Raw genomic sequence first — 12,369 nt, forward strand, 5'->3', positions numbered from 1 at the left:
TGCTCTTTGAATCCAGCTAATCTTTGATACGGAGAAGGCAATGGCACCCCACTCCAGTACTCTTGCCTGGAAAATCCCATGGATGGAGGAGCTTGGAGGGCTGCAGTCCATGGGGTCGCTAAGAGTCGGACACGACTGAGCGACTTCACTTTCACTTCTCACTTTCATGCATTGGAGAAGGAAATGGCAACCCACTCCGGTGTTCTTGCCTGGGGAATCCCAGGGACGGGGGAGCCTGGTGGGCTACCGTCTATGGGGTCGCACAGAGTCAGACTGAATCAACTTGGCAGCAGCAACAATCTTTGATAGAATTTCAGTAGGAGCTGCTTTGGTGATCATTTCTATTTTACTTTATTTTTGTTGTTTCTAAATTCTTTTTCCTAAAAAAAAAATAAATAAATAAAATAAATTCTTTTTCCTTAACTTTATAATGCTCATATCTTCTTTGTTGTTTGATTGTATTATTCGTTTTTGTTCCTGCTAAAGCCAGTTGCCCCTTTCCTTTCACCCGTCTTTGGTCCAAATATTTCTCTGAAAAATCAAGTACATATGAACTGATTTCTGCTGGGAATTTACCTGAAGGGGACTCACCAAGATCCAAAACTAACATCAAAGGGAACTGAAGGAAGGAGGTGTGTTTGAATTGAAGCAGAAAAAAAGGGAAAAAGAACTTTAAAAATTAAATTTGTTCTTGATTACAGAAGTAATTTATTATATTTTTTGGTAGAAAAATTGGATCTTCATACAAACAGATGTATCTTCTTTCTAGTTTTTTCCTACACACATTTATATATGTGTGTTCAAATTATCTACACATTATGAAAAGTGAAGTGTTAGTCACTCAGTCGTGTCCAACTCTGTGACACCAAGGTCTGAGGCTACAGTCCATGGGATTCTCCAGGCATGAATACTGAAGTGGGTTGCCATTCTCTTCTCCAGGGGACCTTCCCCACCCAGGGAACAAACCTGAGTCTCTACATTGCAGGCGGATTCTTTATGGTCTGAGCCACCAGGGAAGCCCTGTTTACATGTTATGGTTACATGTAATATTCACATTTGATATACAGTCTTGGTCTTAAATTTTACTTTATCACATTTTTTCCACTAATAAATTTTCTTCTAGAGATACTTTTTACCACATAATTCCTTCAAATACATATAGACAAATTTCAAAGAGATGCAGGTTCTCAGTAGAATACATAATCATCATCTTTGAACATATCTTACCATACATTTTGATGACTCTCTTTGGGTAATTCCTAGACATATATTTGCACCCTGGAAAAGTTATGCATATTGAAGCCCTCACCAATAAGAAGTGAATGAGAGCAGAACAGGTTTTAAATGTATTAGTGACATGGGAGTGGTTATGGTGAGATGAGAATTTCCTTGAGGTTATCTACTCAACTTCATCTGTATTTTTAGCTTAATTTCAAAGACATAGCACCCTTTTGTCAATAATATACTCTTGTGTTTCTATTTTTGTTGATTTAAGAAGTTTTTATATATATTTGTGTTTATTAGTGTATTTACAATCAGATCAGATCAGATCAGTCGCTCAGTCGTGTCCGACTCTTTGTGACCCCATGAATCGCAGCATGCCAGGCCTCCCTGTCCGTCACCAACTCCCGGAGTTCATTGAGACTCACGTCCATCAAGTCGGTGATGCCATCCAACCATCTCATCCTCTGTCGTCCCCTTCTCCTCCTGCCCTCAATCCCTCCCAGCATCAGAGTCTTTTCCAGTGAGTCAACTCTTCGCATGAGGTGGCCAAAGTACTGGAGTTTCAGCTTTAGCATCATTCCTTCCAAAGAAATCCCAGGGCTGATCTCCTTCAGAATGGACTGGTTGGATCTCCTTGCAGTCCATTTATAATCAGTGTTGCTATTTATTTCAGCCTATACTTTGAGTCTTGGTCATCATTATCTAGTGATTTTTCTTCCATATTTTATTCAAAAACATACGACATTGGGCAACTAAGCTTGAGTTTAAATGAATTAGAAATGCTCCTTTTTATTTAATTTACATCAGCTTTGTAAGTATTGCATGGTGATACTTACAAAGTATGTGGTGTAAGTATTACGTGGTGATACTTTGTGTTACACTAGGTAGCCACACATATCTACATGTAGTTTGTCCATTTCAGTCATCTGCCACAGATAGGCAATCAGGAAATTAAATAATTTCAAAGTGACTGGAACTTCCAGAATAACAATCCAAAGGTCAATGTACTTTATTTTGTTAGGAAGAAAATGTATACAAAGTAACCTACATATTAGAAGATGTAAATAGACACTAACAAAAAGAAGGAATTGCCTGCAGCAGAAAGGAATGATTAGACTAAGTAATATCAGGCAATTAAAACAGGCATAAAAGCTTTATTGCTTCTGAGTTTCCAAGACAACTCGCTTCAGTGATGGATGTTCATAAGTCTGATTCTGGACCATCAAACAGATCCTATGTTCTGGTTAACATGCATGTCCATTATAGAAGACTATGGTAAAAATGGTTTATTAAAACATATGTTTGGGCATTTAATACAGAAGTTTCAGTTTCTTATCACTTACACAGTACACCTCATTCCATAGTGAGCAGTCCTCAGAGTCCAGAGCCTGAACTTTTTCCTGTAATTCAAATATGTGGTTTGAATATATGTATATAATTTGAATTATTATAAAACAAAAATAATTTTGTCAGTGATTTTCCCAAATAGAGAATCCTTTTATATCAGAAAACCTGAAAGCAACTCCAGTCTGATTTGAAATTTTGTATTCTTTCCAATATCACACATAGTTTTCAAGTAACATCATTCCTTACATCCTGAAAATGTTTCTCAGTACGAATAAACATAATGGCAATATTTTCATGAGCTGTGGAAGACAAAGTGTGGTGGGGGCATATATTTTGGGGACTATACCAGGATATATATTTCTATCTTTCTACTGGATTTTTTTAGGAAAGTCATTGACAAAACAGTTCTCCTTAGTCCTGACCATATAAGCATTACATTGTTGGAAGAGAAAGTTTGTTGGCATGACATAAATGATAGGGCTCTTGATGTCGATGTCATGACCCACTAATCAATTATGACCCACAATTGAAAGACACTAGCATGGAAATAGAGTGCATCATTCATCTAGAGATAGATGGTTCTAAGGTTGGTTATTTCAGGGGCACCAAAGACCTAGAGAGTTTCTGCCTTTCTACTTGTCCCTCCTTGTTACAAGATGGCAGACACAACTCCAGGCATCACATCCTCAAACAAATAGATCCAAAGACAGAACAGCACTTTTCCCTAGCATGTGTATACAGTTTTTTTTTTAATGTATATATTTTTTAATTGAAGGATAATTGCTTTACAGGCTCAGTAACAACTTAGGTACACAGTTTTAATTAGACAGTAATTCTTTTTCCCAGAAGCTCTGCCTCTCCTATTAGATTTCCCTTTCAGCCTAATTCATTGTTCAGCTTCCAACACAACCATTCCCTAAACCAATCACTAATGAGGGAAACAGATGCCACATTTGGTGTGGATATGGTATTTTATAGTAATTGATGCCATAATTGGAGGAGTGAGCATTTGTTCTGTGGGACAGGGGAGGGGGCTCCTCCCTCCTGAATTTATGGAAAGCCTGATGCTGGGATTAATTCCAGCATTGCCAACAAGGACCGAGTGGTGAGGAAAACTATTGGACACATGGCTAATGATGTCTGCCTGGGTCAGGAAGACATCCCCTGTAGAGAGAAATGGCAACACACTCCAGTGTTCTTGCCTGGAGAATCCCATGGACAGAGGAGTCTGGCAGGCTACAGCCCATGGGGTCACAAAGAGTTGGACATGACTGAGCGACTAGCACTTTCTTTCATATTTGCCAAGGCATTTTGACTACACTTCTGCCACGGTCTTAACACTATTAGGCTTTCTCTTATCATTATTTGACTTCCCTGGTGGCTCAGATGGTAAAGCGTCTGTCTACAATGTGAGAGACCTGGGTTCAATCCCTGGGTTGGGAAGATTCCCTGGAGAAGGAAATGGCAACCCACTCCAGTACTCTTGCCTTGAAAATCCCATGGACGGAGGAGCCTGGTGCAGGCTACTATCCATGGGGTCACAAAGAGTCGGGCACGACTGAGTGACTTCACTTTCACTTTATCATTATTTGTGAGCTTATTTTAGCCCTTTGGTAGATTCTAGATTCCTTAGGATGGGGACTTACCATTTTTATCAGGTCATGGAATACTGCCTTACCCTAGAGGGTGATTAATAAATACATACTAAATTGATTAGAATTGGCCTATGTCAGTTGATTAAAAGCTTTCTTTCTGACTTTTTAATTTATTCTAAATTCTTTAAAATCAGGTTATTTGCTTGAACATTGACACCCTCCCAGTAATGTTTATTCATTCCAGAAAATGATTAAGGGGCCTTAATCATAAAGGTATTGGAATAAAGTTACTGTGGGTACTGTGTAATATAAACGCTAAAAAACCTGTTTACAATTCTGTTTGGGTGTAGGAGGAAAAAAGAATTCAAATATAAATATAAGTGGGAAAGTAAAGCTGTACTGAGTCCATTTTATGCATCTGTTAACATTTTGAAGACTATACAGTAGAATTTATCATCTTAAAGATTATGAAGTGAAAGAAATGAGTTGTATATAAAACCACTGTGATTCCCTATTTGAAGCTCCATTTAATATAAGTTTTCTTAGGAAAATACCTCGAAGATTTAAAATTCAGTACATTATTTTATGTATCACATAATTTCATCAAAAAATTGCTTTCAGTAGAATGAGATCAAAAGACCAGATTCTGGTTATTAATGTGGTGTGAAATATAAAGCCAGTGGTCCAAGTTTTCATTTGTTTTGTAATATAAACATTTCAGAAAAGCTTATCTTTTTAATGTAAAGAATTCTTCATATAAACTTCCCTCATTTGGTTCTGGCTTCCCAGGTGTTTCAGTGCTAATGAATTCTCTTGCCAATGCAGGAGATGCAGATTAGATCCCTGGGTTGGGAAGATTCCCTGGAGGAGGAAATGGCATCCCCCTCTAGTATTCTTCCCTGGGAAATCTCATGAATAGAGGAGTCTGGTGGGCTACCATCCATGGGGTCACAAAGAGTTGGACATGACTGAGCAACTGAACAACAATGTTTTGTTCTGGCTCAGTGACTATATACTTCTTCATAATTTTTCACATTACCAACTATTACAACTACTATGTAAACTTCTATTTTTTAAAAGTTTTGAGATGGTATAATTTAAATTGTCTCTAAAGAGAAATATAGTCCTTATTTGCCTGCAGAACGGTCAATTTGTAGGTGTAAATGAGCAGTTCCTATCTTATTCAAGAAGATCCATTTATATCTTCTTTGCAGTTACATGAAATTTTAATTCAGCACAAAATCAGGAATGATTTTTTAAACTTTTTATTGTTTGCTTATTTTTAGTTACAGAATTTACTAAGTAAGGTGGTGGTAGGAAAAAATCTTTGTGTTCTTGTGTCTTTCTGAAAGCAACTGAAGTATTTACTTCAGGTCTCTTCTCATTTTCTGATCTTTTAATCCTGGAAAAAAATTGCAAAAGAAGCAAGTAAAACAATTTACAAATATTCTTAGTGAGTACCATTTATAGTAACAAATATGGGTTCAATTTTGCCAAAACAATATTATAGCCATTGAAGTTGAACTCTATAATTTTCAAACTTTCTTTGTTGTCTCATAGTCATTAGATATGAGGTGTCAGGATGGAGGCCCCTGCCTTCAGAATACTTAAAACAATTATTGAATAATAAAACAACAATTGCTGTATTTTGTTGAATACTTTCTGCATGGTCATTTCTAAACTCATCACTTTATTTTCTTAAGACAACTCTAAGATGCTATCACTATTTAACTCTAATTTTAGATGGGAATTTTAAAGAGTTCAAACTATGTACCCAAAATCACCTTTCCTTGAATAGCTCTGGCAAGATTTATAAAGTTCATAACACTAATTATTAATAAAGAGATAAATGCATTTTTTGAGATAAACACATTTTCTATACAAAGAGGTAACCTGTACCTTAGACTAGAATAATCAACTGTAGGCACCAGATTATTTGGGATACAATCATTTTTCAAATATGCTCCATATTTTCCACAAATATGCCTGTGTTCTCCACAAATATTCCCATAATTTTGAAGCCTTATATAACATATAATTTTTATTGGAAAACTATGGTATTTCTTCTTAGACAAAGTCTTGAAAATTATTTGATTTAGTTACTTCCTCTCATTTTAAAGGGTAAACACCCATATAGTTGAAGTGACTTGTTAAACAGCATCTCCTTTTTGAGTGCAGAGTTATAACTGGAACTCAGGTATCCCGGCTCCCCATCCAGGTCATTTCTACCCCACCCCTCACTTTCTCAGTAGAAAGTCATTAATAACATTTATAGCTTGGAATTACATTTGAAGACATGCATACAGTAGAATTACATAATCTCTTATACACAAGAGTGAGGGTTTATATATATGGATAAGGGTCACTTATTGACTATTTCCCACTCACTTGGAAGAGTGGGAAAGAGCTTTCTGTAATGAAAGGATATTTTGTCCTTTACTGTGAAGACTTATTGCTAAAAGCTTAATCTACAGAATCCCAGCACTGAAAAGGAATCTAGCAATCTGTGTAGTTTAGCTTCCTCCAAGTTAGATTAAAAACCACTTTAAACAAGTAATTTTCCTTTAGGTTTTTAAAGAGACCTCCCACCTACCTGTTCAAATATCTGCATCCCCTCACTGGCAAAAATTACCCTTTTAAGAGAAATCTCCGGTTCAATTCTAGCCTATTATTGCTGGTCAAACCTTTGAAAGATAAAGAGAACTAATGTTCCCTTATAGTACTGTCTGTAAAATTAACAGGTTTCAATAATAGATATTCTGGTAGGAATTCAAAGTAATTATAGAGTTTCAGATCAGATCAGATCAGTAGCTCAGTCATGTCCGACTCTTTACGACCCCATGAATCACAGCACGCCAGGCCTCCCTGTCCACCATAAAAGCTATTGTGTTAATTCTAAGCCATATAGATGAACTCATTTATAATATAAACTTACAGCACACACTTGGACTAACTGAATCACTGAGCTGTAGCTGTAGCTACTGAAACTGTAGGCCTTGGACTGTGAGAGATTTTCAATCTCTGGGGGGGCCATTTTCGCTCGACCATTTTCATAAGTGTTGTAGTGACTTCAAGGTATACTCACCACTTCCTCCCGCTTGGTCTTGTCTGTTGCTGGCCAAGCTTCCAGAGGCAGGTCAGGAAGCATGGGGGGCAGAGGCTGCATGGGGAATATCGGAGGCAGAGGTGGCTGTGGCGGCAAGGGCTGGATGGGGTGCACAGGTGGCTGGGGCTGCAGGGGCTGCAGGGGCTGCAAGGGCTGCATGGGCTGCATGGGCTGCAGGGGCTGGTGAGGCTGCAGGGGCTGGTGAGGCTGCGGCTGGATGGACTGGGGCTGGAAGGGCTGCTGGGCGGGCAGAGGGAGGTTTGGCTGGTGGTGTTGGGTTGGAGTCATGGAGTGTTGGCCAGGAACTGGCATCATTGGTTGCTGGGGGACCACGGGCTGCTGAGCTGGCACCATGGGGATGTGGTGATGAGGCTGCAGGGCGTGATTCTGGGGAGTCTGCTGGGACACCACGGGAATGATTTGGTGGTGCAGCCATCCACCCATGGGTTCGTAACCATAGGAAGGGTACTGGTGAGAAACAAAGAGTCAGGTTTACCATCAGCTCCATTGACTTCCAACTGGAGAAGCAGCAATGTTTTCTTTGTCATTATGGCAATATTAATATTTACTCAATTTTTTTTCCTGTGCAAGAATTTCTAACTGTGTATACAGATTTGACCGTTTACCAACTAAAGTTCCCATTAGTGTCTATATGTGGCATAGATATGTTGCCTCACTTAAAAAGGGAATTGAAATGCATGCTTAATATTTTAAGGGAATAAAGAACCAAAAACATCTACATACCGGGTGTCTTATCATGCTCTGGTACCACTTCAGAGGGGTGAGCACCTTAAGAGAAAGAGAGATTAGAATACATTTGTTTTAATTTAGTTGCATGAAATATAGACTCACTAATGCAGTCTCGTCAATACTGATACCCTGAAAATAGGAGTTCTAAGGAAGAAAGAATAAGGTAAACATTTGTTAGGTGCTTCCTATGTGTGAGGTTCCACCTTACAGCCATCACACACATTTTTCATGTTTTCTTAGATACTCTGAGGCAAGTATCATCACTTTCACTTTTACAGACAAGGTCATGGAGAGTTAGAGGCTCATGAGGTTGACTGAGATTATAAAAGTTGTAAGTCTGTTTAATTCCTCAGCTCCTGTTCTTCTTTACAAGAGAAAAAACAGAAAATTAATGTGATATAATTTTAATTATATCCTTTTTTGATGTGATGTAACAATGAAAAAAAATAAAGGAGGCAGAAACACTGTCCCTTATACTAGAAACACAGGTTTTCAGGTCACATATGTCATCCTTTTAAGATATAACAGAAAATCTTGCCTCAAATTTTTATTGACACTTTTTCTCAGTTTGTATGGGTAAACAAACTCATGGATTGTCATTTGAACCTATGAAAGAAGTAAGACTTTTCCTTCTTTCTAAGCAGTATGTATTTGGTTCACCCCAGGTCCAGTGACTCCTTCAGATCGTATTTGATATCAATACAATAAACAATTATTAACTTTGCTCAAGTCATACTTAACAAAGCACCTTTGATATTGCTTAACTATTTTGCTCCCCAAACAATATTTTGAAGGCAGGGGATTATCATTATTTCCCTTCTCCAGATGAGGAAACCAAAGTTCTAGAGAGAGAAAACAATTGACCTAATGTCTCATGGTAAGTATGGGGGTGAGGAGAGCCTCAAACCCAATTTCCAGAAATCTCATGCTTTCCATTGCTCTCACAGACCACTTGGTCACTAATATCTCAGTAAGGACAAATGAGGGAGATACACAGAGTGTGACTATCTTAGAATTGGGAGTTTTCCAGCTGGAAAGGATCTTAAATAGCATCTTACCTGATTCCCCATGTTTTACAGGCTGGGATAGAACAAAGCTGTTCAGCCAGAGTTCATTTCTGCCCTACCGTGCAGTCCCCCTGAGTGGTAGTTCATGGGAGATAAACTTTATAGCCATATAAGGAGGAGGAACTGAGTCAGAGAGGCCAGGTGGGAGGGTTCTGGGGCAATGAAGGCTTGGGATGACCCACCAGGGCTTAAACCAGGAAGCTGGTAGTGAGAACTGAAAAAGTGGGACTGAGAAACATCTTGAATGAAGAATCAACACACTATTCTTTACAGAGCCCAGGGCATTGTTAACTCAAACAATGGTCAAAATTAGTAAAGAGAAAAATTACCTCATAGCTGAAGTTGATATAACCAGGGTGCCCAGGATGAGGTGGTAGCTTTTATAGGAAGGGGGGAAAGGAGAAGAAAAAGAATGATAAAGAGGAAGAGAAAAGGGAGGGGGAGAGAAAGAAGGGGAGAGAGAGAGAGAGGGAAAGAGATTGTCAATATGCAATTTTCACATTAAGAGAGACTGCAGCTACTTTTAAAAAATCTATATAGTGCAGAATATATTTGAGGTCTACTTTTAGTTTGAACATGTGCCCTGTGTAGGAGAGGAGCCCTCTTATTTTAAAGAGGTCCAGAACAACTAGATGTCCTAGGAACAGAAACCAGCACACATTTATCCTCCCCTGATCTTCAGACACCTCTCCGTCCATGTTGTCAATCAGTCTTACTCTAGCCCACCCATCATTTTATTTCTTGATGAAGCTGTCTACTGAAAAAATATTCACAACCTAAAAGTTGAGAGTTATAGTTTATTCAGCGGGAATTTTTAGGACTTCAAGACCAGGAGGCAACATCTCAAGTTACCCAGAGAGAACTGCTCCGAGGAGGCGATGGTGGGGAGCCAGGATATATAAGAATTTTGTAACAAAGGGCAGGTGGACTGAATGTCAAAAGATATTGTTAATGAAAGAAAACCAGATATCTCAAGGAATTTAGTGCTTTTTCTGTATACAGGAAGATGGAGGAGTCTGAGCTCACTGAAATCATTCCTTTGATCTGCAGCTTAGCTATCTGGGGCCAGCATCCTGTATTCTTCCTTCCCTGAAAGTTTCCTGAGGGCTCACCTTTGGGAGTGACTGCAATCTGATGGCTTCTAGATGGCAGGTATTCCTTCCTCCCTGAGGTCCCCTAGGGCTCACCAGCTCACCCTGAAGGGGGCTGCAATCACTGAGGACTGTGACATCCTTTGTTTACTGATATGGCAGGCAATATTCCTTGTCTCAAAACTCACTCCAAGTTGGGAAGAAGGATATGTTTTTCTTACACAATTACAAAATGCCAGCAAGAAGAGCATTGTCTGACGAACATTCCCTTATAGATCAGGAGGTGGCTATGTGGTTAAGTAAAAGATACTACTCACAATGGGCATGCTAAGTAAATAAGGCATGAGCAGCAACCAAAGAAACAACTATGTGAATGGAAGCATGTGAAAACAAGATGGGTGTGGCGCAGTGGAGACAGTACAAATCACATGGGAAATGGAAGAGTTGATTTCTGAAGTTTTGGCTGATTCTTTTCATTATTCTGTCATTTTTTTATGATTCTGTCAATGTTTCTATGGTAGAAGAATTTTGAAGCTCAAAATAAAAAACAACCTGAATAATTATCGAAACCAGGACTGTCTGTCTTGTCAAAAGTGGAGGCCAAGTGATTGATGCCTGCATTGTGGAATTCTGGTTGGCCCTGAGGGGTGGGGGGAAGGGGGAGAGGAGGACCTTTCAGACCATCCCCCTCAGGCTGTGAGCTGATTAAGGCTCTGTTCTTTTAAAATGCTCAAATTTCTTAAGAGGGTTTATTCCTCTCATCTGAGTGTGAATTGTTTTCCTTTTAGTTAACTGCCTTTCCTCTATATTCTTGATTGAAGCCCTCAGAGAATAGGGGTGTTAAATCGAAGAGGGGAAAAAGGACTGAATTTGCAATGCTGGGGCCCTCAGGGACCTAGGAATTGCCACAATGCAGGATTTCAGGAAGGCAGAGCACAGAATCTTGGTCTTATGGGTGAGAGAGGAAGAGAGGAGGCAGATATTCAAGCTTTGCTGGCTTCTGGTTGTATCAACTGCTCTTTAGGCCACTGAAAAACAGATGGATCCTGCTTTGCCTGCATGTGATCTAACCTCTTGTGTACCTGTATTTAGAGACAATTGGTCAGACCTCCCAGCCCTTGGTACATCTCAGTATAACATGTATCCATATGTATTGAGCATAGATTGGATTCCAGACAACCACACGGACGTCCTTCGCTTAACAGGTACGCCCAAAAGGATGAGGTCTCTTAGAACAGGGAGATGGTTCAAGAAAGGAATTCCTAACACAAAATCTTACCCTCTGAAGGTCAACAGCAGTGGACATGGGGGAGCAGGAAAATATTTGGACACTTATGAAAAGCTGAATTTTAGAGAAAACTGACATTTTTGTAATGTTTGCCTAAGGCTGGTTGAATACTTTCTCTGGAGGCCTTTCAAGGGTCCCTTCCAAAAGTTTCCTCCATCTAGAGATGGGTGATGATATTTACAGGCTAATTGTTCCAATAGAATCTCCTGGGGTGCTTGTTAAAATACAGAGTCCTGGGCCCCACCCCAACTGTACTCAATCAGAATCTTTGACAGAAGCATCTGGGAATCCATTTTTTATAACAAGTTTTCAAAGTGTTTCTTAAACACAGAGACATTTGAGGAAATCTGATCATGTACTGTTTTAAACCCTAACGCTTACCCACTGTGGGGCAGACTTTTGTTTCCAAGCTTGTGAAACTGGACATTTACTTTTGAAGGAGGGGTTTTACTCACAGGCATAGAGAAGGCTGCTCCCAGGAGGCAGGCAAACAAAATCCAGGTCCCCATTTCTTGATAGCCCTGAAATACAAGTCAACACCCACTTTTCTTATCTCTTCTCAAAGAAGGACATAATTAATGCTTCATGAAACCCACATAAAAATCTATATTAGTCTGTTGCTAATAAAAAGGATGGACCATTTCTTGTGAGATTACTTCATTCCTGTATGATTCCAGTTCTCAACCCATTTTATTGTTTCTGGAATTACAGTGGTAATAAAGATGTTTTTCATTTAGGTTGAGAGCTGAACAAGCTTTAGGGACATAAATGACATGAATTCGCAGGCCATTTTCCTATACCTATATAGCCTGTAGAGTCATAGAAGCTAAATGTAGGTTATAATTAAAATGATTAAAAACAGAATTAACTCTAAAAACTGAGATCATCAGGGTGCATACTA

At 39.1% G+C, this 12,369-nt stretch overlaps 2 protein-coding genes across 6 annotated transcripts in view; one reads left to right on the forward strand and one right to left on the reverse strand.

Annotated features, from left to right (window-relative positions):
- Positions 1 to 11,977, reverse strand: part of AMELX (amelogenin X-linked) — a 41,136-nt gene extending 29,159 nt beyond the window's left edge. Inside the window, exons 1-5 of the mRNA XM_070366157.1 lie at positions 11,924 to 11,977; positions 9,419 to 9,466; positions 8,125 to 8,166; positions 8,017 to 8,061; positions 7,252 to 7,740 (exon numbers count right to left, since the gene is read on the reverse strand). Of these exons, the coding sequence (XP_070222258.1) occupies positions 7,252 to 7,740; positions 8,017 to 8,061; positions 8,125 to 8,166; positions 9,419 to 9,466; positions 11,924 to 11,977 (678 nt within the window). The remainder of the gene's footprint in view (positions 1 to 7,251; positions 7,741 to 8,016; positions 8,062 to 8,124; positions 8,167 to 9,418; positions 9,467 to 11,923) is intronic.
- ARHGAP6 (Rho GTPase activating protein 6) overlaps positions 1 to 12,369 on the forward strand; it is a 541,907-nt gene that overhangs the window by 389,260 nt on the left and 140,278 nt on the right. The window lies entirely within an intron of this gene.

Source organism: Bos mutus, chromosome X (genome assembly GCF_027580195.1).
Source record: "Bos mutus isolate GX-2022 chromosome X, NWIPB_WYAK_1.1, whole genome shotgun sequence".
Classification (NCBI taxonomy): Eukaryota; Metazoa; Chordata; class Mammalia; order Artiodactyla; family Bovidae; genus Bos; species Bos mutus.